Source organism: Eschrichtius robustus, chromosome 3 (assembly GCF_028021215.1).
Source record: "Eschrichtius robustus isolate mEscRob2 chromosome 3, mEscRob2.pri, whole genome shotgun sequence".
NCBI lineage: Eukaryota > Metazoa > Chordata > Mammalia > Artiodactyla > Eschrichtiidae > Eschrichtius > Eschrichtius robustus.
Genome location: NC_090826.1, coordinates 60,927,087 through 60,953,111, shown reverse-complemented (window position 1 = coordinate 60,953,111; position 26,025 = coordinate 60,927,087). Strand labels below are relative to the sequence as shown.

Below are 26,025 nucleotides of genomic sequence, written 5' to 3'. Positions count from 1 at the left end.
GTCATAATTAAAATTAGTATTTGAAAGCCTTAGCATGTCCCTGTTATGTACAAAGGAAAAAGATATAGGTTCTCCTTTTTAAGTCTTTCTAAGTGTTAAACTAAGCTATGAGAGCACCTGTCCTGGAAGGTTAGGATTCTAAGTACAGGCACAGCTCAGAGATACTGAGTTTGCTCCCAAACCACTGCAATAAAGTGAGTATCGCAATAAAGTGAGTCACAATGAATTTTTGGTTTCCTAGTGCATATAAAAGTTATGTTTATACTATACTGTAGTCTGTGAAGTGTGCAATAGCATTATGTCTAAAACAGGGTACGTAATTTAATTAAAAATGTTGCTAAAGATTGCTAAACATCACCTGAGCTTTCAGTGAGCCGTGATCTTTTTGCAATAGTAACAACATCAAAGATCACTAATCACAGATCACCATAACAAATATAATAATGAGGTTAGCTATTTTGGAGTGGCAATTGACAAGTGTGGAAAGATTAAACCATGATGAATAGTAAAGATCCTTGAACACCATTCTAAGGTTTTATGTGTCAACTTCTTAAGACAATCAGGAGCTTCTGAAGGTTTCATAGAGCTGTGACATGTTTTAGATTTGGGTTTTTGAAAAACATCTTTAAGAATGAGACGGGCTGGGGGAAAGTGGGTGACAGACACACCAGACAACACCACCCTGTAACATTCTGCTACAGACTGAATGTTTGTGTCCTCCCAAAATTCTTATGCAAAACCGAATACCCAATGTGATGACATTATGAGGGAGCGGCCTTTGGGAGGTGACTAGGTTATGAAGGTGCAGCTTTCATGAATAGGATTAATGCCCATATGAAAGAAGTCTCAGAAGACCCCCTGGTCCGTTCCCCTATGTGAGGACACAGTGAAGAGACAGCAAACTATAAATGAGGAAGCAGGTCCTCACCAGACACCAAATTTGCTGACACCTTGATCTTGAACTTCCCAGCTTCCAGCACTGTGAGAAGTAAATTTCTATTGTTTATAAGCCACCCAGTCTATGGTATTCTGTTAGAACAGCCAAATGGACTAAGACACAGTCTAAGAAATGACTTATCAATGTTATGGGGTCTGTCAATTTTTTTTTTTCCAAAATAATAACAAGATATTATTTGCCTTTTCCACTGTGACATTTGCACTAATGGTGCAAAAGCAATGGTGGTGTACAAGTGCTGGCATCTCCTTATTACAAATCAAGGTAGCGGCAACTGAACCTATTATCTACTGTGTTCTTCACTGGCATTTGTAGTATGCGCTTGCAGTAAAAAGAAAGAAAGAAATAAAAAACCCTGCCATTTTCACTAAGGATGTCTTTGATAAAGCCAGTAAAAACTATTAATTTTATTAAATCTAGTCCCTTGAGTAATATTAGAGTAGTATTATTTTTGACTAGTAATATTAAATCTAGTCCCTTCAGCAATATTCTGTGCAACAAAACGGGTAGTATGCATAAATCACTTCTGATACTTTATAGTTCAATGACTGTGTCAAGGAAGACACCTGTGTGACTGAGTGTGAGCTCACCTAATTGCTTTTGCCATGAAACATCATCTTTACCTGAAAGAACAAGTGACAAACCATGGTTGTTCAGACCTGGGTATTTGGTAGAACACTTTCATGGAAAATGAGTGAGGTTTATCATTTCAAGGAAAACAAATTTGTTGCCAACAATAAAATCTGAGCTTTCAAGAGAAAATTAAATTTTGGAAAACTTGAACACACCATTGTGAACTTGACAGCTTCCTAACACTTTAAAACGGTTTACCGATGAGATGTGTGGCGATATTACCAGGTCATTTTTTGATCTTGTGTAACAAAATGTGTCAACATTTGAAAACTTGGATAATGCAATAAATCAATCATTTTCCAAACCATCAATGCATAATTGTACAAAAGCATGCCTGAGAAAAAGATACATCAAGGTGTAAGAGAGATCAATAGATTTTAAAGTAGCAAAATATAAAAGGTTCACTATTACGGTTTCAGATTCCATATTACTACTATCTTTTAAGAAAGTACTCTTGTTAAGTTTTGGTATTCTATCAAAGAATACTATTCCCAATTACCTGAAAAGACTATAAAACTACTTTTCCCTCTTCTCACTATATATTTGTGTAAGATTTTCTACATATATTAACCAAAATATACTGCAATAAGTTGAATGCAGAATCCTGTACATGTCTTCCAGTAAGCCAAAGGTTAGAGAGATTTGCAAAGATTTAAAACAAAGCCATTCTTTTAATTTTTCTGGAAAAGTTTTGTTTCAAAGCTAAGTTAATACAAATGGGTTTACTATTGTTATTTCAGATGATGGTTTCAAATTTTATTACGGCCAACACTGATAGATGTAACCCACATGAACAAAAGCTCATCGGAGTACTCAAATTTTCTACAAGTATAGAGGTCTTAATACCAGCAAGTTTGAGAGCCACTGGGCTAAAGAGACCCTTACAAACTTACACAGGAATGTCATGTGAAAAAGAAAATACACTGGTCCTTTTAAATTGCCTAGTCTTACTCTAGGTAGGATAAAGAATAATAGGTACTATCATGTGGTTTGTCCAATACAAAGAACAATCTCAAAAAAGGATAACAAGTTGTCATCTGCAAATATTCAAGCTTTAGATGGTAATCTGCAAGCTGCATGACAACATTCCATGTTCAAACTCTCAGGAGTCCGGTGAAAAGTCAGAACTAGAATTCAAGTTAAAAGTTTCAAGTCCAGTGTTCTTTCCATAGTACTAATTCATCTTAGTGCTCAAATCCCAGTGGCTTCCTCCTAACCCTGGATTTTTGGGGGTTTTAAAGTATCAATCATCCATATCTTTTCTCCATTTATGTATGTGTGAACACTAATTCTCATACTCCGCTAATAGCAGTAGTTACCAAAACCACTTTAACCAGGAGCTAATTAGGTTAAGAGATAAGCAGATGTGACATACAGAGAAATTATCTTTGTCTAAGCTACAACTTACTACCAAAAAGCAATCAATCTAATAACCTGTGCCTAGAAGATGAGGGAGTCCTCCTCCTCCTAGAACGTGATCTTGACCTCGAGTGCCTTCGTTTTTCTTCTTTCTTATCTGGATTTAAAAGAGAAAGAATCTGGCTTTAGACATCATCAAGCAGGAAGATTATTCCCATTCAGGAGTTATTCTTAGAATTTATTACCTTAATTTTCAGCTTTAATACAAAATTCTTAAATTCAGGCAGCTAAAGGTTCCTTTGACTATTTCATCTGCCAGACTTAGGAGGCTGTCAAGTGCCATCCATAAAACATCTATGAAAATAATTACCTTTCTCATTCTTTACCCTTTAGAGATTTCTAAATCATGAGTCCCTTTTTCCATTCCTAGGTTCTACTTCCCCAAATATAGCTACCATTCACCCAGATTAAAACTCTCATCTTTACATGTTTATGTATTAATAACATCTCCCCAACCAGTACTTAAGTGTAAAATATGTTTAAAAAATACGTTTATAATAAAAATATAAAATAAACATTTAAAATTGTTGGTCCAGCAAAATGTTCCTTCTTTCATTCATCACTTAGCTCTATGCTCCTTTCCTAAATAAACAGTGTCTCATTATTAACTCTTTTCACTATACTGCTGGGACAGAACTGGATTTTACTAAGCTAGCTCTTTTCTTAATCTGTCTGTCCTTCTTCTTCCTCACTCATTTTCAACTGTGTAAGTGCAGGGAGCAGAGCTAGAAAGATCTATCACCATTTCCTAGTTTTAAAATAACACATAAACTCCTTAACTTACTCCTTTAACTTAGGACATAATGAAAGAGAAATACAGCCATTGCATTCTTCGTATATGGACTATCAAAGGGAGACTGAGTTCCTCTTTTACACATTTAGATCATTTCATTAATAGGATTCAATTTATTGTGAATGTCATTATTAATAAATTAACAAAAATCTTGGGGCAAAAAGAAATTCATAAAGAAACCAATTTTAGTCATTTCAGTTATGAGTTTTCATTGAAAACAGAAATGGTATTCTGGCTTTGGAGTCGTACAGGTCCAGCCATGTGACCTTGGGCTAATTATTTAATAATTTGTTAATTAAATGAGATAATACACAAAGCATCTGGTATTAATTTATAACAATTATTTGGCTAATACTATATATAATAAAAACCGTCCCATTTATTAAGAAATAGAGTGAAAAAAATGAAAACATTGTTTTTAATGGGAAAAAAAAAATTCAGGACCAAAGATCCAAATATATACAGGAAGACAATGGGACAACCATTCATTTCATCTCAAAGAGACAATCTGCAAAGAATAATATATTTGCTTTAAACAAATGGCATAAACAGAAGATCTTTAGTAGGTTTTCTTGGTCAAATAAAAGACTGAAATCAATTAGGCTACCCCAACTTAGGCAAACATAAATGATTAAAAACCACCAAAAAAAAAAAACCTCATAAATTAAAAACAACCAAAATATCACACGAAGCATTAGGTAATCCTAGGCACTAATGTTTCAGAATGAAGAATTCTTTAGTTTAGGGAGTAGGAGGTGCTTGTACACTGTAGGATGTTTAGTATATCCCTGGCCCTCTACCTACTGGATGCAGTTGGTACCAGCATGACAACCAAGTGTCTCCAGATATTTCCAAATATGCCTGGGTGACAACTCTTACCCATACCACCCACCTACTCCCAAATGAGAATCACTGCACTAAATGATCTTTTCACAGAAAATAAAATTTTAAAAAATGACTGAAGTATTATTCAACAAATTTCCAAACATAATTGCATAAACCTATTTTACCTGGTTCTATAGCAGCAGAAATTAGGGACTGTGCTTCTCGTACTCTCTTCATGGCTTCCTCTATTTCTTTACTAGAGGTATCTGATTTCAGACTTGGTGAAACAAGACCAGCAGCTACATGATTCAACCTGGAACAGAACCAAGAATTGTATGTGAAATATTTAAAAATGTACAACAGCATTTCAAATAAACACATGTTCCTATCATCATTTTAGTAAGATACTCCTTGAAAAAAAGTGGGGGGGGGGGAACTCCACAATAATTTTGATAAAATTATATGTAATATATATATAGTATAGTAAGCTTTTGAATACTTACAATGGCACCTGCATTTTAAAAGACTCAGAGATATGTGGAAGAAAAAAAAAATCTATTTAATTTTGCTGAACATCCATGAACTTTCTATGCACATTTTGAGAAATGTTAGTACATGGGAATATGCTGATGCTAAAGATTTTTGATTAACAGAACCTTCCTTAATATGATTTAAAAACTTTTACATCATCATAATTTTGCTGGGGAAGAGAATTACTTTTAAGCTTGCACATGGGGAGAAACTTAGGCAAAAGCCAATGGCACACCAAAATTACTTATGAAATTCCTGAATGGAAAGGCTAAAGATACACCTTAAGGGTTTATAAAAGTGAAAAAATACTGTAGACACCAAGTTGAGGCTGGTAGTTATTTGTGGGTAGAGTGGGAAATGTAAACAAGAATGAGTACACAGGGAGTTTTAAAAAACTGTATTAGTGATATTTTTATAAGCAGGGAGGTAGATACTTGGATTTTACCTGATAATTTTTAAGAAAAAAATGCCACTAACTACTATAATCAAATGAGTCTGTCCTGCCTCCCCCACATGCTCTCCCACTTACTGACAGTGACTTTCACCAAGTTAAGAAGAAGAAGCATTAAGTTCAGATTTAATATACTAAGAAATTACCAATGAAAACATCTCATGAATTTGTGATATATCAAGTAGGAAATATAAGTTACAGCATGAAGAAAACTTTCCAAAGCCCCTAAAAAGATGCTGACTATTATTATGTGACATGTATTACTCCTTTACTCTGGGCTAGTGTTTCCCTCACTTCTGTCTTCCTCTTATTCATCCCCTAGGGCAGTGGTCCCCAACCTTCTTGGCCCCAGGGACCAGTTCTGTGGAAGACAATTTTTCCATGGACGGACGGGGGTGTGGGGGGTGTGGGGGTGGGGGGATGGTCCAGGCGTAATGCGAGTGATGGGGAGCAGCAGATGAAGCTTCACTCGCTCGCCGGCCACTCACCTCCTGCTGTGCAGCCCGGTTCCTAACAGGCTGCTGTGGACCGGTACGGGCCGCGGCCTGGGGGTTGGGGACTCCTGCCCTAGGGCTTAGCCTCTCTGATCTTTGAACTAAGTTCTCCTCCTTGCAATAAGTTCCCATAGCACCTCTGTACTTCCTCCAGTTGGATGCACATGCTTTACTATAGTTAAACAGTGTCTCCCTTTCTGAGTATAAATGCTATGAAGGCACAAGCTTATAGTAGGTAGTATAATTTTTTAAATGAATCAACTAAAGACAACACTTAGCTCTTTACTTGTCATCCTGGTTTAACCTATTTACAATGATTTTCAAAGACCAATAATTATTCCAAAACAAAACCCTTTATAGATGGGCTTACCTCTGGATTTTTTCTCCTTGTTTCTAGAAAACAGGATTACATACTGCATGCCTTGAGAAAACTTTCTTTTAGCTATCAAAAATAAAATACCTGTTCTCTAGATATTATTATATCTCTATCACCAATGGAAACAGAAGAAAAAAATCCTTACTTGGGATCAACAGTACTCATAAGTTTCAGCAACTGGTCTGCAGCAAGAGACTGGAAAAACAAAAAAATAGCAATGAGAACACATAGAACAATAAATGATTACTATTTTAATTTTTTTACTATGTTGAAATGTCCTAGAACAATCTGGCAAACCTATAGAAACTAACATATCCCAAGCACAACAATGACCAATAGAAATATAATGCCAGCCAAATATGTCATATTAAGTTTTCTAGTCGCAACATTAAAAAAGTAAACTGGTGACATTAGTGACTGTAGTACTGGATACCCAAAGCTGCTTTATCAAGTTAATTACGAAGATTATGAAGCTGAACAGTCCAGATTTTATAGAATAATCACCTCTTGCTTATTTTAAGACTTTCTAAGGGAAAGTAACATTTTAAGGAAACATGTAAAACAAAACTCAAAGTGCTTAGTCAGTATAATAATCAAAAGAATTCCATAAAGTAAGGACTTCAGAAAAAAGTTCAGCCAAATCGCAATGAGGGAAAACAAAAATTTCTAAATGAGTAGATGACAAGAGAATAAATTATGAACACACATTCCTATCATTTCATGACTTTATTTTGACTTCGTAACATATTGATGTGGTGTTGGCTTCCTGTGAAACTAGTCTACTTTGAACTTTAACAAATGAGAAATTCTTTGATGGGCAAGGGACTAATAATGCAGTGACCTTTTAAATCTCTCATTAACAAGTTTACATAAGAAAAAATTACTACAATATACAACAGTCAGTTATCTCCTGCTCTTGAAATGCAAACTAACATTTAACGAAGTAAATTTTTTAATTACAAAAATGAGCTCAGAGTTGAAGGGTATTAAGTTATACCTGAGAGTTCAAGTTTGCTCCAGGAAGCCCAAGTGCAGCAAGGGCAGGATCAAGAGTAGGAGCTCCCAAAGCAGCCAATGGAACTGCGCCAATCTGTGAAATTTCAAATTTTATTTATTTAAAATCTTGTTTGTTTCCTTTACTGTGGGGGTTGGGGGAGTGCGTCAACTTTTTTTCCCTCTAAAGGCCAGATAATAACTAGTTGAAGTCTGTAGGCTGTGCGGACTCTGGTGCAACTACTTAACTATGCCACTGTAGATCAAAAACAGTCAGAGACAATACATAAATAAGTGGCCATAACTGTGTTCCAATAAAAATTAACAGATAACAGGGGTCTGGCCCAAGAGCTATAGTTTGCCTACCCCTGCTATAACATGATGGCCTCATTTTTCACTCATCACAGCACATTTATCCTTAAAATCAGAATTTAGAAAACATGCAAAGATTTTCACACATTCTTGTGCCATTTATAAATATTTACTGCTTCTTAGCTCCAAATCCACTGTTTGTTGTCCTACTGTGTGATAGTGAAGGCAGCACCCTCATAAGCATTTCTCCTTTGACAGCTGGCACGATGTTAAGCTTTATTTTTGGGGGGAGCTGGAAGGACACTGACTGTGGAAGGGAGTCTTTCTAGTTCTTATGTCTCCTTTCTGATTCTTACTGGCAGTGCCACATGGGACACTCAGTGGCCTTCACCTCAGTGAGTTTCAGTGCCAACCTCTTAGGCAGCTTCCTAGCAAGTTCCATGGTACCCCAGAGAACTTTCTACTGTATCTACCTTTTTGAAGGAGGTCTGAATCTTAGCCTTGACGGGGAAGATGTGCCCCCTCACCTACATGTGTTTCTTTCTTGTGTTTTCTTCCTTAGCTTAGAAGTAGAGGTTGCTTCCTATACCTGCAATTCTGGTACTCATTAGAGTTCCCTTAGTAATCTCCTGTTACTAATTAGTAATTCCTTATACTAAAACTTTTCTCCTTCGAATTACGGTATGGTTCTGTCTCCTGCCTGACATAATTCTGATTAGTCAGTTTAATGCACACAAACCATGCAAAATCTTATAACTTTGGAGGCCGTTGACCTTCTCTACAAGCACTGTGCTGAAATTTCTCCTAGTTTCATTATTATTTAGTAAAAATAAGTTACCAAACTTCCTGCAATGTAACTATTTACTGAGTTAAAACACTGTTAATACAGTTCATCCTTGAACAACATGGGGGCTAGGGGTGCTGACTCCTCATACAGTCGAAAATACACCTGTAACTTTACAGTGAGCCCTCCGTATCTGCTGGTCCACATACTTGGATCATGCAGTACTATAATATGTATTAGTAGAAAAAAATCCTTATATAAATGGACCAAGCAGTTCAAACTCATGTTGTTCAAGGATCAACTGTACTGTTATAAAAATGGCTTAGTTATTACACAATTTTATACATCAAAGGTATCTACAAATTACCCAGATCTTTGAATTCATCTTTACTTTAAGCCACCCACTTAATTTAAAGCCCAAGAGCAAGATAAAAGCGCATGGAGAAAGAAAAAAAAAGTCTGAACTTCACCTTAATTTTCTTTTGTAGTTCAAATGAACATACTATTTTAAACAACATGTGCAACAGAAATCTTAGGCCTCCTGACTTACGGGCTATTTTGAGAGCCAGTGACAAAACCGATAAAAGATATTTACAATTTTCAGAATGTTCTTAAAACACAAACTACCGCTTTAATATTTATGATTACAATACTACAGCCTTTTACAATGCTCTGACCACGTGATAACAGTATATGAACCAGAATCACAACAGCACTCAAAAAGCACAAATATATTTCCATTCTTTAAGAATTCAACAGAACGAATACCTGGGTAAGTGGGTTAGGAGTAGGCAGGAGTCCACCACCAGGCAGAAGACCTGCCACTGCATTAGCTGGTGCCAACAGAGACAAAGCCTTAGTCTCATCAGGAATAACTCCTGCAGAGAAACATCCATGCATTAGAACACACTCTTTTGCAAGACAGAAAACACACAAAAACACCCAGAAAATGTCTCCCTGATACACCACCTGAGTTTGTTGAAAGTATTTATGTTCGCTAAAATATAAAGCTTGATTTCTATGATTATTTATCATTAATTTTATGTCAGAATGAAACTTCAATGTGTGAAAATCTGTTTCCTTTTTCTCTACAAATGGTTAAGTTTCTAGGGTAAAAAAAAAATAGCACAATACACACTACTTTTTTGTTAACACTGCCAAGATTTCATCACCTGTACTCGATTTTTAAGTCATGAACCAAACGTAAGCAAGCACAGTCGGTTCTCCAGGGGTGTGCTCTCAACTTTCAAAAGCTGTTTTATGAACAACGACTCGTGTCGGCTGCTTCACTATAAAGCACACAGAAAAATCAAGATACACAAGACAAAAAAAGTTTGATTTAGGGGTTAATAATATGGTACAGTTACTATGATTTTCTTTTACACCTACCATACAAATTTTGTAAAAATTAAGAGAAGAAAAGTATGTAAAGGAAATATTCTGTTGGAATCAAGCGTAGGGCTTTTGCTGACTCATGAAAATGAATATGAATGTTTCTGAAGGTCTCTGAATACACACAGGATGTGTGTGTGGGAGTGAGTGAGTGAGAGAGAAAGAGAGAGAGAATAAGTAAAACAACATGGCACATTCCTTACCTGTACAGTAAAATGCTTTATGTTCCAACATGTGCCATGCTAACCATACCAAAAATGCTGCTACATAGTGTCAGTTGAAAAGCTAACTTAGCCAAACTCCTAAAGCCAAAAACAACATGTATGTCTGTTTTGAAAGCCTTATCTGTGTATTCAGATAAAATCTAAGGGCCCTAAGACAAATATTTATGTAGACAATTTAAATTCTATCCAACAGCAAAAGCCCTATACAGATGGATTAATCTGTTAATGTGCCCAAGCCCCCAAAATGAGAGTTCAATAATACAATTAAACTACATATTTGCAAATACCAGTAGGATTTCTGTAATACATATTAAGAAACTGCATCTCATCATAAAACATACAATATGTACAGGGCACTTAAGAGAAACTGGATAAGCTGCAGAAGAAAACTGTTGGGTGGTATTTTCAGCAGGGCCTGGTATATAGTTCAGGCTGAACCAGGGAAAAGAACTGTAAAACACAACAACAAAAAAGAAAAACCACTGTTAAATAAAGGTAATGGTTCCTTCCACCTAAACTGAGAAGTGCCGATAATATAAACAAATGTATACTACACAGCACTGTTATCTTGCTTGTGTCAGAGCTGTCATCAATTTAGATACCAAGAGTTATGGAGGGGGGGAGAAGATCATTTAGATATAGGGCATTAATGCATCATTATTAACAAACCTACAAAGATTATGGGATAATTTTGCATGCAAAATTATGTCTCAAGAGGATAATATTAAGTATCAACATCTTACTAAAATTAGTGCATTTGCAACATTTCTGGCAAACTAAAATCCTCTTGAATTTACTGTGAGACACCTGATAGAAGATCTGCATCCATTAAAAAAAAAAGTCATGCATCTGATCCTCTGATTAAAAAAAGACTATTTAAAAATAAAACTACAATTTAAAAATAGCAATGAGGCCCCTCACCAGTTAATTTTCATGCGTCAAGAGTATTTTTTTTTACTGCTGCTTTGATAGAACCATGAAATACTGCATGAATGTGTAGAAACGAAAGAAAAAGAAACAGACAAAAGAAACAAACATTAACCAAGGAACCTAAATAATCCCCAAATCCATTACTATTAAGAGTTCCTTCCAAATCCAGCTATCTCAGTTTTACCAGTTAAGACTATTCCTTACCGTAGACTTTGTGTCTATTGTTCTAAAACACTGACCAAGAACCAACACCAAAGCGTAAGAGCTAAAACCAGGGTGAATGGTGACAAAGGGATTGAGTACATCAGATATTTAGCGGAGGTAACATTAATACAGCATACCATACCAAAAGTTACAGTAACACACTAATAGATTCTGGAACTAAATATTTCTGTAATTCTATATATGTACTCCCTAAATATTTCACTTTCAAAACAGATCCGGAAAAATTATTATGGTCTAAAAATATTTATGAAAGCCAGTTATATGATATACTGTATTATGTTCAGGGCTTGGGAACTATAATACTTAGCCAATAAGAATTCTTTAAATTAAAAGGCTAACTAATGTTTTGTAAATTACTCACATGATTTGACCCTTGTTCCAAAAGCTATGTTCTACATTTTACTTATCCTAAATTTGAATTCTGTAAATTTTCTCTTGGTGAAAAGTCTTATCCTACAACAGGCACACTGATATAAAAGAAAATGCTTAATCAAAACATACTAACTCATAAGTTTATCAGCATATATATATTTTAAAACCTTAAAATTGGGCTCATACACTTTAATATCACGGACATAGATTTACTGTTATTATATAGCATGCCTTAACCCAACTATGAATGCAATTTAATTTCTTTACAAAACCACAGAGGCAATTTTTCTAAGTTTTAAGGACTAGACATTTCACAACTTTTACAAGGAATGGTGTAAATGTTCACATCGGTATTCAAAGATCTAAGATAGTATCTAAAGTTAACAATATCAAGATTCTGCTTCCACTGACCAGTTCACTAAGGAAAGGGGAAAGCATTTATATCCCGGTCAGCATATATGTTAATAAAATCCAGTAGTTTTAACATATTTCAGTGACTTCTTTGACTCAAATTTATAGTTACCAAAAAGCAAATAAAGTAGCAGTACATTGGGAACAAACTAATATATGTCTTAGAAAATTTTACAAAATGGAATTAATAGAGTGCTGTCTTGTCACAGTGGCTTTTTTAGATCCAAAAACCCTGCTCATTATTTTTCTGCCAAATTACTTTAACAGCCTAAAATGTAAAAAGAGAGAAAAATGTAGTTAACAAATGGTTACACCAGGAAAACACCTGGGGGACTTGAGTGCTTGCTGGCCTTTAGTTAATGTCTAGAATCCCCTGTAGCTGCAGAGGACCCACTGTTTTTCAGTCATCTGGAAGAGTTTTGCATTTGCCTTCTCCACTACAAAAATCACACACACAAATAACAGAGAGAAGAATTTATTATTTAGAGATATTCTAGAAAATATAGCAAGAATGAACAAGAAAATCTGGCATAAAAACAAAACACCCAGTGCCCATTTGGCACCTAAGCTATAGGAAATCTTGAACTTTCATAAAAACCAAAATCATTGCGACCCTTGGTATACTGAACTTCAATGTGGGATATATTTTTTAAAGTTATCAGTGAGAAGAATCACTAAGAGGAATCACTAAGGAATAAAACCAACCTGGTCACATTTATTCAAAACAGAAACAACATCATGCATTTATTTGAAGGTTTCTGTGTAAATATGCATGGCGTGAACTGTTCACCTTCAGGACTTTTTCATAAAACAACATTAAATTAACTAAGTAGATATTAGGGATATGGTTTTAATGAACTTGAAAATGCTTTAAAATAATTCAAAAGGTTAAATATCTTATACAAACAGACCTGATTTTGAATTTTTAAGTTAAAAAGAAAGCCTTCAAGTAAAAATATGGACCACAGTATAACAAGGGTTTCAAAATGTTAATAGCTTAGATTTTTAACATGCTACTAATGCTCACTCTAAAACTACACTGAGGTAGATGGTCATCATAGGATGCCCACATAGGTAAGTTAAACAAAGCACAAACCTTCTGCATATGGTACGACTATCAAAGCTCTGTCAACGAATACAGTGTTTGTCAGATGCTGTGCCACAACTGCTGAGTCCGGATCATGGAACTTAACAAAGCAGACTCGGGATGAGACTGGCAAAGGCGAATCACTAAAAAATAAACAGATAACATAAAAGGAGAGAAAAATATCAGCTAAAACAGAAATGAATGATTCACAAACGACACTTGCATTCCAAAAGTAAAAGAGGCAGATAAAAATACATAACTGCACACATTTAGTTAACCAGTTCAAAAATACGTGACATTTCCAATAAAGTACTACCCACAGAACTGACTGTAGCAAACTGCACCTACACAAAAACAATCACTGTTTAAATTTACAATGCATCAAGTTACAAACAGCTTGAAACTATAAAGTCTCAGAGTTTGAACAGGTCACAAAAATGTCAACATTTATTTCATAATAACAATACCAGCCATTTAAAAATACAGGTAACAAGTAATTTGTTTTGGCTTAGAAAACTTTTCATTATGTCTAACTTTTCGGAGTTAAAAACAAAACCTTTCCATTTTAGGGACAAACGAATATTGTGGTAAAGTACATCTATGTGACAATGAGTTTTCTTGATCTGCCACTAAATGCCCTGTCCTCTTAAACCTACAGCATATTAAAACTCCCAGGCATTATAAATAGTTAAGGCTCTCCCACTAGAGCACTTTCACAGAAAAAAAGAAAATTAAGCACACATGGTAGTAATACTACACCCCGCCCCCCAATTAGGCAAAATTTCAATAAGCAAAGAGTCACTCTCCTCGGCAATTGCATTCTTATATAAAACAAAAACAAGTTGCTAAGGTGCAAGCAATGGGAGGTCTAAGTAAGATAAGATTAGAAAAAGAGCAGAGTTTTTGTTGTTTTTTAAAAATATAAGATGGTTAAATTTCTGCCACTAAACTCTGTGAAAGGGAAAGATTAAATAAACAAAGGCAGGGGTTGCCTTAACACCAAACCAAAAGCTATTTGAAAATCAATACCCTAAGACAGTAGTAATCATCTCATCCCTGGTTTATATTAGAATCATGGCGGGAGTGGGGGGTGGGGGTGCGGAACTACAATTACACCAAGATCTCTGATGAACTGAAGTACTGAGTGCTGCCTTCTTTATTTTAATTCTCCCTGACGATTTTAATATGCACCCTGGGTAAAGATAGGTTCAAAGCAAAGCTGTCAATGTATGTATCACAGATATCGAAATGGACTTAGGCCATCTTGTTACAGAAGTTTACTGCAAAATGTTTTTGAAAGGATACAATGTTTTTTTAGTGTAAAGCATCACTGGTCTAAATTAACAATGTTGCACCCAGTATACTGAAAAGAATGCTGTTTCATTAGTTTTAGTACCAAAGCTATATAGCTCTTCCTATTTCTTTTCTGACATCCACATTGTTACCACTAAATTAAAAAGCTCTTTAAACGCTATCATTTTATGTTCTTAACATCTAACACAATGCCTTGGCAGGTAGTAAGCACTTAAATTTCTTGAAAAGTGACCTCTACCATTTCCTTGATACCATCTATTGTCATTTAACTAAAAGAAAAAGATAATGACTATCAAATATTAGGTTCTTAAAGAATATAAACATAACACTTCTTTTAAAAAAAGTAGGGGGCTTCCCTGGTGGCACAGTGGTTAAGAATCCGCCTGCCAATGCAGGGGACATGGGTTCAAGCCCTGATCCGGGGAAGATCCCACATGCCACGGAGCAACTAAGCCCGTGCACCACAACTGCTGAGCCTGTGCTCTAGAGCCCGCGAGCCACAACTACTGAAGCTTGGGCGCCTAGAGCCCGTGTTCCGCAACAAGAGAAGCCACCGCAATGAGAAGCCTGCGCACCGCAACAATGAGTAGCCCCCGCTCGCCGCAACTAGAGAAAGCCCACGCGCAGCAACAGAGATCCAACACAGCCAAAAAATAAATAAAATTAAAAAAAAAATTAGGAAAGTATGCCTACATGCTCCCAATGTATTTCCATTTACTTGGCGATCTTAAATAATTCACATTTTTTCTATCCACTCACGTCTGTGCAACATTATTTGGCTATATCAAACCTGTAAGTGGTGGTGAAGTAAAGACAAAATACAAACAATTTAAATATCACGGAAAAGACAGTCACAGTAAGACAACTCAGAAGGACAAATAATTAATTTCTCTCCACTTTAAATGGTCTTGTTTAAAACCACTGCTATTTGGTCCCACAAGCATACTGTCATACTTTCTCAGTTAAAATTAATAAAAGAGATGTTAAGATAAAGAATTGATACTGGAAATTAATTTTCATACCCTAGAATTTTGTGCAAGTACCACTGCTACAAATAAGACTGTCTTTACTCCTTATCTTTAATAATTAATATAGAAGAGGCAGTGCAGCTGAAAAGAACTGAGGAGCAAGATTGGTGGTGGTATTGTCTCTACTTTCTTAAGTGACCTCTAAGGGTTGTTTCAGAATCTTCTGAGATGCACACATAAAATTCAGATTACTCTTTTCCATCTCAAGCCCACTGAATCTGAGAATCCCTTTTTTTTTTTACAGGAAGGCTCTGATTCTCAACAAGATCCGCAGCTTATATTTGTGCCTGCTAAAGTAGTACTGCTGGTTTGGGTCAGAAGTTCTTTCAGCCCCCAACTTAATACTGGGCTAACCATTTCTGAGCAGAGAATTTTGAGCTTATGAACAAAGCATCTCCTAAACCCTGCAAAACAGCAAGTGTGTGGCAAAGTTAACAACTCTGTTGACCTCATATGCCCTTTCCATCATGTGCTCTTATCCAGTTCTAAAGAAATACAGTAAATTGTTGCATTTATTTAAAAATTTTTAAAAGGTAAACTATGTTCTTTCCCTTACCTAACTATACTAAGTTACTTATATGATCATTAAAGTATCTCTTTTTGGTCGCTGAAAAGTTAGTAATGAATTTATCTGCAGTGTTTTAAGTAGCCTTCAGTTACTGCGTAACTGGCATATTCGTCTCAAGGATCACTACCTGGTAAGGACTCCTGTTACATTCTCCACTCTGAAATCCCACTAAAATCAAACATTTGAAGAACACCTACTAGGCGTAAAAGAATGATTCCACTCACAAGTTGTTTGGCTAAATCAAGGAAATCCTGATCAAGTGGCAAAAAAGAATCAGAACATTGGGGTTCGAATAATAGTTCTGACACTAGTAGAGGGGCTTGCGTATACAGAACATATGTGAATTTCAGTTCACTCATTTGTAAAACAGGGTAAAATACCTTCTTCTTCTGAATATGTAAGGACTGAGCAAGATAAAATAGGAAAGCATTTAGCATACAAGAGACAAACCATGTTGAATTTTCAATATTCATTTTAAGAAAAACCAGAATCAAAGTAACGTTTTCTTTTAAAAAGGAAGAATGAGGGAACACTGACAGATGCTTTCAGATAGCTGTAGGTAGGGCTATCATACTGAAGAGAGGGATAGAATACTATTTCCTGTGAAGAGAGATTGTATTATCACTGGGTGAAATTATAAGCCAGCAATTTCTGGCTTAAAATAACCAAGAAATAGATGGTTCAACAATGAAACAAAGGGAGACACCTTCTTGAGGAGGTTGTCAGTGAAATGTCTGGCATAATCCCAGATCCTAGGAATTTTTCCCCCAAACAGGCATTTAGAACTGAAATTAGTTTCAGCAGGTGTGGGTTGGGGCTCAGTCATCTAAGTTCTTTAAAAATGCCCCTAGGGTGATGTTGATGACCCCAAGGGACCTCATTCTAGAAGAGGGAGGAAGTTAAACTTGTAAGTTGGTGAATGGTGCTACACAGAAAAAGCAGTTAAACTGAATAGAGAAGGCAGGGAGCAGGGGTGTTGTATTTTTATATAGTGTGATTAGGTGACATTTGAGCAACAACAGAAAGCAAGCCTGTCACAGGCATATCTAGGATAAGAGTTCCAGGTGGATAAGAATACCTTTTGGGAGAAATACACACATACCCATTAAAAGAAAAAAAAAAAAAAAACAAACACCAAATGTGTTTACAATCAATAGAATTTTAAGTGATCCGAGTCATTCAATCTTATTCTACGAATAAGGGTAAATTTTTGTAGTATTTTTGGAATGATGAACCCCTTTTAGACTGCTAGGGACTCCATAGCACATTATCCCCAGCAAGCTACTGTTGAAAACTGTAGCGAGCTTAAAGAAATTGTCAATAAAGTATTTCCAAATTGTGCAGGTCAGATTAGCTACCGAAGCTTAGTTAAAAAAAAACAACAAAAACAACGTTAAATGAACAAAAGTAAGCATCTACATTCACACTATTCAAACTGGAAAAGCCACTAGGCAACGTAACATTCACTATATTGTTACCTTATACATTTTCAGAAGAGAAAATGATCTGTATGTGGGAGCATATATGAAAGAGTCAAAAAGCAAAAATGTGTCAGTATTTATCTATTCCTCCCAATATAGGGGAAAGAATCCTCTTAATGCATAGCACCCCAGATCATGTTACCTGGTACACAAAACTCTCCTGGTTATGATGGAACCACTCCTTTGACTACAAATCAAAAGCCAGACTGTTCCATCATGACTCCCTCTAAGATATGGACCATGCATTAGGTAAAAGATCCAGTAAACATCCCACACTTCTTTGTCATCTTTTTATAAAAGTATCATAAAAAGAACACCTTCAAAATAAAAGCATTTTACAGTCAGCAACTACAAAAAAGTTCTTAATGACTTGCTGGACCAGAAATAATTTTTTCATAAATAAGTCCAGTATCTCACATACTTTGAGAAACAAAAAGATTACAATCAAGTCATTGATAATAATCAGATGTGTCACTTTTATTTTCTGCCATTTTACTGTTTATTAATTTTACTAACAATTTAATAAAGGGTATGTTGTGAGAAAATAACAGCAAAGCATCTATAAGTCCCTATTATGAAAGCTATTTGTCCTTCACTGTCAAAGCAAATTTCTGTTCAAAATAACTGTAACAAAAACATGTTTGTTCCTAGATGTCTACACTTCATGTAAATTACTCTGAAATCTCCCTCCACATGTATATTCCCTCAAAATTAAAGACAACACAACACTTGCAAACACTAATAATCATCTGAAAATACTTCAAGTAGAGAGTGATGAAATACAGTAATACTTAAATACCGCAGTATGATCAACTTCCATTAATTATTTTAGAAAAGTGTACAGAGGTTAACGATTTATTACATCCACAACCGTGGATTCCTTGAGGATTCCAATTTCCTGTTTAGTACTTAAGTGACATCATAAAACTCTTATGGTACAGCGGGTACTGAGTACCCACTGACAGTAAAATCTGAATTTTCACTCTTCCCAAAGAGCACTGGACTCTTTTATTATTTCAAATTTTTGCTCTAATATTTACCACATTTTGTCAGAGCTTATTTTTTTTCTTTACAATTACTGCACTCATTCAATACTTTTGTGATACAAATAAGAAATGAGACTGTAGGATAAAAACAAAAACCATATACTCCAAATTAAAAAATTTAACATTCTACAGAATTCCTTCTGAAGAACAATTCTGAAATATAAATACATACATTATTTAAACAAAGGAAAACCCAAGATTTCAGCTATAACTCATTTTCTCATTTTAAAAACTACTCAGGCTCACTGAATTAATTGTCCAAACGAGTATTAACTCTGAATTATGTTCACTGGGCCAGAATCACTGAAAAACAATATTTAGCATTAAGTGAACAACAGCCTATAAAGTTCAATATCAAATTAACATAGAAATGAATATTTTTGTTACTTTCCAAAAAATTCAAACATTTGTTTTTTATAAAGAGATTAACCTATATACAAAATACATCAAGTGGGCAGTTTGTCTTGATTTAAGTGCCCAAAGAACGACCACGCTGGCACAATTTAAGGAAAAAGAAAAAAAAAAAAAAACCCCAAAATTAGAAGCGTCTCCTAATCCCCCAAACCCTGGCCCTGCCTCTCTGCATTATTATTAGGCCTAATGCACAGATTGCTTGCATAAGTAAACGCAATAGGCAACCTCAACTAAAGCAGCCTAGCCCAGGGAAGAATGAACAACGGCCTGCAGGAAATGCTGTGCGTTAGGCCCAGGCTGAGCAGGAGTTAGCAAAAACCGTGATGGTGGACGATACTCACTCAGGCGGGAAGAGGCGCAGTTCGTCGATCTTCCCTAGGAAACCGAAGAGGGTCCGCATCTGCTCAGAGCTAGCGCTCGGGGAGACATTAGTCACCTGGATTACCTCGGTGCCGCCGCCTCCGCCGCCGCCTCCGCCCCCCGGCCCGCCGCTGGGGCCCGGGCCCGCAGTGCTGGGGACGATGGTAGTGTTGCTCATGGCGCTGCTCGCGTACTCGCTCCTGCTTTAACACATCAAACACACAACAAACAGTGAGAGGGAGGGGGAAGAGGAACCGGTTCGCCGAAGAGGGGACAGGACGGTGTCCGAAACCGCAGCCGCTGCTGCCGTCGCCGCCGTTTCTCCGCCCCGCCGGTCGCCGCGGGGAACGAAAAGACCGCGCGAGCTCGAGACCACGAGAAAACAAACGGCCGCCCCCACCTCGCTCCAACCACCTTACTCGCGGCCCGAGCTCCCCACAATGCCTTGCGGCGCAAGGGCGCGTCATCATCGGCTCCGCCCCGTGCCGGCCCAGCAAGCCTCACTCACAACCGGAGAAACGCGAGAGGCACCGCGGTCTAGTGAAAGGAGTTATCTCCATCCCTCTCGGCTCCCTTTTTTCTTTTAAAGACAAGAAAAGTGGAAGGCGTTAACTTTTTTTTTTTTAAAGCAAGCCTCCACTCCCCGGCAAAAAACTGCATGCATACTTTAGCAACTATTCTTATTAAAAATGCCCACGATATTTCTTTCTTTGTACAGAGTATCTTCTACAGATCTGTCCAGTTACTAATGAAATTTACACCCTAGCTATCAAGATTTTCCTCCCTACCACTATAAAATTTTCTAAATCTTTACACACATCTTTGTAACCCTGAATTTGTGACGAATTTGCTTTCCCACTAAAATCTTCAGAAAAAAGATATTTTAATGTTACACTCACTAGTGCTTTATAAGCTAATTTCACAAATTCACTCTTTTACACTTGATCTTAGCCAAAAGGCCGAGAAGCGATACAAATTCACTTTTTTAAAGAACATTTTACAGTACCTGAATATGTACAAGTATGTGATCTAAAATTTCTACAGAAAAACCTGCTTTACATGCATATTCTTGCTTAAAATAATTTTGAAGCTTTTGATCATAAAAAGATCCTTGCCTAATTTTTCAAGCTCATGTGAATTATTCTCCCACTTTCATCCAGTGTTATCCAATGACTTGCAGTTCCCAAACCTGACAAAATCTTTTATTTCACAGTGCCTTTACACAAATTATTAATGACCTCCCTAATTTTATCTAACTGCTATCCCCCATAGGGCCTTCCTTGCCTCACTGACACAACTTCTGCAAGCAGTTAGGGTTTCCTTCTCTCCACTCAACACAGAGGTATATGTATTTGTTATACTGACATGTCCCCCACAAAGCTCTGAGTTTTCTGGGTCAGTTTAGGACCTAGCACAATGTCTGTCACAGTCAATGCCCAATAAATGTGTTGAACACATGCACAAATATGTCTTAATGACTGTCATTTATTCTAAGACAATTGTTAAAAATTTACTTGATCCTAAATATTTCTGGAGGCCAAAATCTGAGGACTTATACAATATTTTCTTTAGTAAATACTTCTATGGAATAATGCAACTGAGAGCGTAATTTGTTAGAGATTAGAAACTAAAGTTACTGAGATTTTGATGTAGAGCCAATTGGCTAGGTTTTCTTACTAGTTACATCATTTCTGCTAGTTCTTATACAAAGGGATGGGTAGGTTGAATATAAGCCTAGCAAAATTACAAATTACAATTAATTGCATGTCATTCATAAATGCATATCTGTGAATATAAAAGATGCCAGATAATTAATTTTCTTATTTTGAATCAGACATATGTAACTGCCAAATACAGATTCTTAACAGTTTGATAAATTAGTATATCAGTACCCACAAAATGGAGGCCGCCACAGTAGCCCAGCCCATGTAACAAATCTAAACCTAAGTCAGCCAGCACTTACAGGAAACACCTGCCAAAGAAACTTAACATAGCAAATCGCAATCTTCCAACTCAGTTTTAGCTAGATTACCTTGCCCTAGAAAATAGGACCTGCTAGCCTTATGAAGAAATTCTCCATCTCTTGGCCAATGCTTCTTCTAATTCTTTATAAAACTCCCTCTTGCCCAAAATCCCTTGTGAAGAATGCTCCATGCTTGCCAGGCACTGTACTCTCCCAATCCATGGATTGTTTTCCTTTGAATAAATGGCATCAAACACCTTACTAAATTGTTTCAGTTTTGTCACTTGATACATTTAATTCTTATTAGAAGTGGCTACAATGTTCTATGACAAAAGGGCAAATAATTCAGGGGCAGGGTTCATGCCTGTCTTTTTTTTTTTTTTTTTTTAATGTTAATATCTTTTTATTCTCTGGGGTGGATACACAGAAATCTTTTCTATTATTCCACACTTTTCTGTATGTTTGACATATTACATAATTAAAATTACAAATTCAAGCCAAAGAAAAACATAGTTCTGTGATAAGATAAATTTTAAGTCCTCAGAAACCAGGTTATACATAAAAACTTACTGAACACACAAATAGATGGTGCTTCCATATGGAGAAACAGTGGCAAAAAAAAGAATCGTTCTATTAAGGAGGATTTCTGAATATTTTATTTTCAAATCATCTAGCAGCTTAAAAAAAAAAAAATACTGGACTTACAGCCAGAAGACTGGCTTAAAATAAAATACTACCTTGTTATTAATTAAGTGTGATTTGAGGAAATTTCACTTCACTTCTAAGAACCTACTTCAGTCAGAAGCTGAGTGAGGAGCTGAATCATAATTTTGAAGATCCTTTTAGGTCTAATAAATAGATTAAATAACTAAGTAACTATTTTGTGTTATTATTGTCTGTTTCCCATAGAAATGAAATAGCTAAAGGCAAATAACATAGGAAAGCAAATAAATATATCCAATCTATACTAGTATTAAATCACTTTAGGTTTATTTAGGCTCCCAATTAAACAAGACTATAAAAAGTACAGAACCTGGAGACAAGTATCATGCCTGTCTTATTTACTTTAACCCCAGTATCATGAAAATGTTAAAAAAAAAAAAAAAAGCCTCACAAATTCCTTCAAATATTATTATGCCCCTGCTATGTTTCAGGATTTTCCTAGCCCCTAGAAATACAGCAGAGACAAAAGATAGGCAATGTTCCTCATCTCATGAAACGCCAGGTTCGGTATGGCAAACTCTCAATACAAAAACAAAGACGTAAGGGAGTAATGTGCTGTGATGAAAATAAACCAGGATAGGAGATGGGGGAGAAGGTGTTATCTGAGCTGAAACTTTATTAAAAGGAGGAAGCAAGCCATTTGAATTTCTGGCAGAAGAGCAATCCAAGCAGAGGAAATAGCCAATTAGAAAGGTACTCAGGGTGAGAACAAGTTTGAAGCTTTCAAGGAAAGTAGGAAGACCATTTTCTTTGTTGATTAAATGCTTTACAGTTTATATTTCAGAGAGAGACTTATAAGAAAATCCTGTCAGTATCATTTGGAAAGTGAAGTGAAAGAAGCATGCATAGGGAAGAGCCACTGCTCACTTTTGGGAGTGGGTTTGGGAAGGCTTCCAGTTATATTTGAATGAAGATTATTACCAATCTTACTAATGGTTGATGCTATTTCCAAAGCAAAAAGTAACCTGTCATTTTGGCCTCTTTAGTCATATTATGGCCTATTAGTCATGTTTGGCCTATACATGCATATTATAGTGCATAATTTCTGATAGGCTTTTGAAATATGAAAAATAAGACTCCCCATAGTAGTGCCCTATGGCTCACAGGTGGGGAACTGCTGCTACCACCACACTAAGAAAAATTTAAAGAGGTGCTTGATATTGGAAAGAAAATCTCTCAAAGAATATTAGAAAATAATACTTTATGCAAATCCTCAAAACAGTACCAATCCTATCAGTCATAATGAACAAGCTTTAGTTCTTTCCAGTATCAAGGTCCTAAAAGATCTCATGTATAAAAGAATGAAATTACACCCCTATCTTACACCACTCACAAAAATTAATTTGAAATGGACTAAAGACTTAAATGTAACACCTGAAGCAATAAAACTCCTAGAAGAAAACATAGGAAAAAAGTTCCCTGATGTAGGACTTGGGAACGATATTTTGAACGTCGAAAGCATAAGCAACAAAATTAAAAATAAACAAGTGGGACTACATCAAACTAAAAAGCTTCTGTACAGCAAAGAAAACCATCAATAAAATGAAAAGACAACCTATGGAATAGGAGAAAATATGTACAAACCATATATCTGATAAGGGGTTAATATCTAAAATATACAGGGAACTCCAAAACACCTCACATCTGTTAGAATGACTAGCATCAAAAAGGCAAGAGATAACAAAAGTTGAGGAGGATGTGGAGAAAAGGGAACCCTTGTGCACTACTGGTAAGAATGTAAGTTGGTGCAGCCACTATGGAAACGGAAACACCATGTTGAGATGTCTGTATCCCCATGTTCATAGCAGCATTATATACAATAACCAAGACATGGAAAGTGTCCATCAATGGATGAATAGATAAAGAAGTTATATCTAAAAAACAAAGAAACAAAACCAAACTCACAGAAAAAGAGATCAGATCTGTGGTTATCAGAGGTGGGGGTGAGGGGAGGGAGAATGAGAAGAAGGTGGTCAAGTGGTACAAACTTCCAGTTATAAGATAAATAAGTACTTGCGATATAATGTATGAGATAGGTATACTTAACAATACTGTATGATATATACGAAAGTTGCTGAGAGAATAAATTCTAAGCATTCTCATCACAAGGAAAAAGTTTTTTTTTCTTTTTCTTTTATTTTCTATCTATATGTGATGATGGATATTAACTAACTTTGTTGTAATCATTTCAAGATATAGGTAAGTAAAATTGTGATGCTGTACACTTAAAACTTATACAGTGCTGTATGTCAATTATATCTCAATAAAACTGGGAAAAAGAACAATTGCAATAAAGATATTTCTAAGGAAAAGAAAAAGACCTCATGTATTTAGATGGAAATTCTTTAATTAAAAGATAGAATAGCCATAGGTATGTACAATAACTCTACCCACTGGACACCATGTTCCCAGTTGGGTAAGTCAACTTACCTGTTACTGTTAGCCACCTTTGTTCACACTATTGGAAAAGATTGTAGAGTCCTCTAAATCAGGGGTCCCCAATCCCCAGGCCACGACCGCTATGGGTCCACGGCCTGTTAGGAACTGGGCTGCACAGCAGGAGGTGAGCAGTGGGCAAGGGAGCGAAGCTTCATCTGTATTTACAGCCGCTCCCCATTGTTCGCATTACCACCTGAGCTCCGCCTCCTGTCAGATCAGCCATGGCATTAGATTCTCATAGGAGTGCAAACCCTACTGTGAACTGCGCATGCGAAGGATCTAGGTTGCGTGTTCCTTATGAGGATCTAATGCCTGATGATCTGAGGTGGAGCTGAGGCCGTGATGCTAGCGCTGGGGAGTGGCTGCAAATACAGATTATCATTAGCAGAGAGGTTTGACTGCACAGAGATCATAATACATCGATTGCTTGCAGACTCATATCAAAACCTATCAGTGAGTGGCAAGTGACAATTAAGCTGCATCTTACAGAGTAGACTGGACATAAGCAACATACTTCAGGTGTCACTGTCTCCCATCACCCCCAGATGGGACCACCTAGTTGCAGGAAAACAAGCTCAGGGGTCCCACTGATTCTGCATTATGGTGAGTTGTATAATTATTTCCTTATATATTACAATGTAATAATAATAGAAATAAAGTGCACAATAAATGTAATGTGCTTGAATCATCCCGAAACCACCCCTCCCCCCCACCCCACCCTCCCCATCCCCCGCCCCCCCGGTCTGTGGAAAAACTGTCTTCCATGAAACCGGTCCCTGATACCAAAAAGGTTGGGGACCGCTGCCGTAAATTGACACAATTTTGCAAATCTGCACCAGCAACAGGTCTTTTACCAAATTAGTTGTTAGACAGCTCTTTCCCTCTACCAAATATACTTTTTGAGGACAGGGAAGGCAATGTATTCATCTCTGTGTTTCTGATATCCAACAATATTTTACTGGAACAAAGTAAGCATTTGACAAAAACTTACTGAGTATCATCTGTGTGCTAGAAGCTTTAACACAATCTACTCAACAAAGGCTTGGTGAATGAAGGCAGGAATGCATTTGTTAGATTTACAAGGAAGTTTGGTTGAGAAACTCTCAAAGTATTTGGCTATACATTTTCCCCCCAGAGCTATAGAAAGCAGTAAGAAAAACATGGGAAATAAATTGCTGCTTACAAACCATAACTTAAAAAAACACAAACTTACCTGCAGATCTGTTCTGTATTTCTTCTTCTACAAATTAGATAATTGTATTTCTCTTCTATTTCTAATCCTATTAATTAGATGATTCTATAATGATTAGTATCTATTTTAAAATCATAATTGTAAATCCCACACTCCCTTTTCTGCTCCATCTAAAATGAAGGGGAGAGACTAAAGGATAAGTTAGTATTAGGGGGCTGATGGACAGATGGATGGACAGACACACACCAGAACAGAAAAAGTCTACTTACTTCCGAATACTTGTTTTGTTA

General features: G+C 36.3%; 1 protein-coding gene across 8 annotated transcripts in view; it reads right to left on the bottom strand.

Moving 5' to 3' along the window:
- SRSF11 (serine and arginine rich splicing factor 11) overlaps window positions 1-26,025 on the bottom strand; it is a 48,743-nt gene that overhangs the window by 13,632 nt on the left and 9,086 nt on the right. For 4 of the 8 annotated variants that reach the window (XM_068540095.1, XM_068540097.1, XM_068540098.1 and 1 more), the window contains exons 2-8: window positions 19,400-19,618; window positions 13,217-13,350; window positions 9,335-9,444; window positions 7,475-7,567; window positions 6,623-6,672; window positions 4,811-4,938; window positions 3,023-3,104 (exon numbers count right to left, since the gene is read on the bottom strand). In XM_068540095.1, coding sequence (XP_068396196.1) covers window positions 3,023-3,104; window positions 4,811-4,938; window positions 6,623-6,672; window positions 7,475-7,567; window positions 9,335-9,444; window positions 13,217-13,350; window positions 19,400-19,596 — 794 coding nt within the window. In that variant the 5' untranslated portion in view covers window positions 19,597-19,618. Of the gene's footprint in view, window positions 1-3,022; window positions 3,105-4,810; window positions 4,939-6,622; window positions 6,673-7,474; window positions 7,568-9,334; window positions 9,445-9,738; window positions 11,064-13,216; window positions 13,351-19,399; window positions 19,622-19,818; window positions 19,836-26,025 lie in introns of those variants that run through there. The other 4 variants (XM_068540100.1, XM_068540101.1, XM_068540096.1 and 1 more) reach the window with 3 other exon arrangements.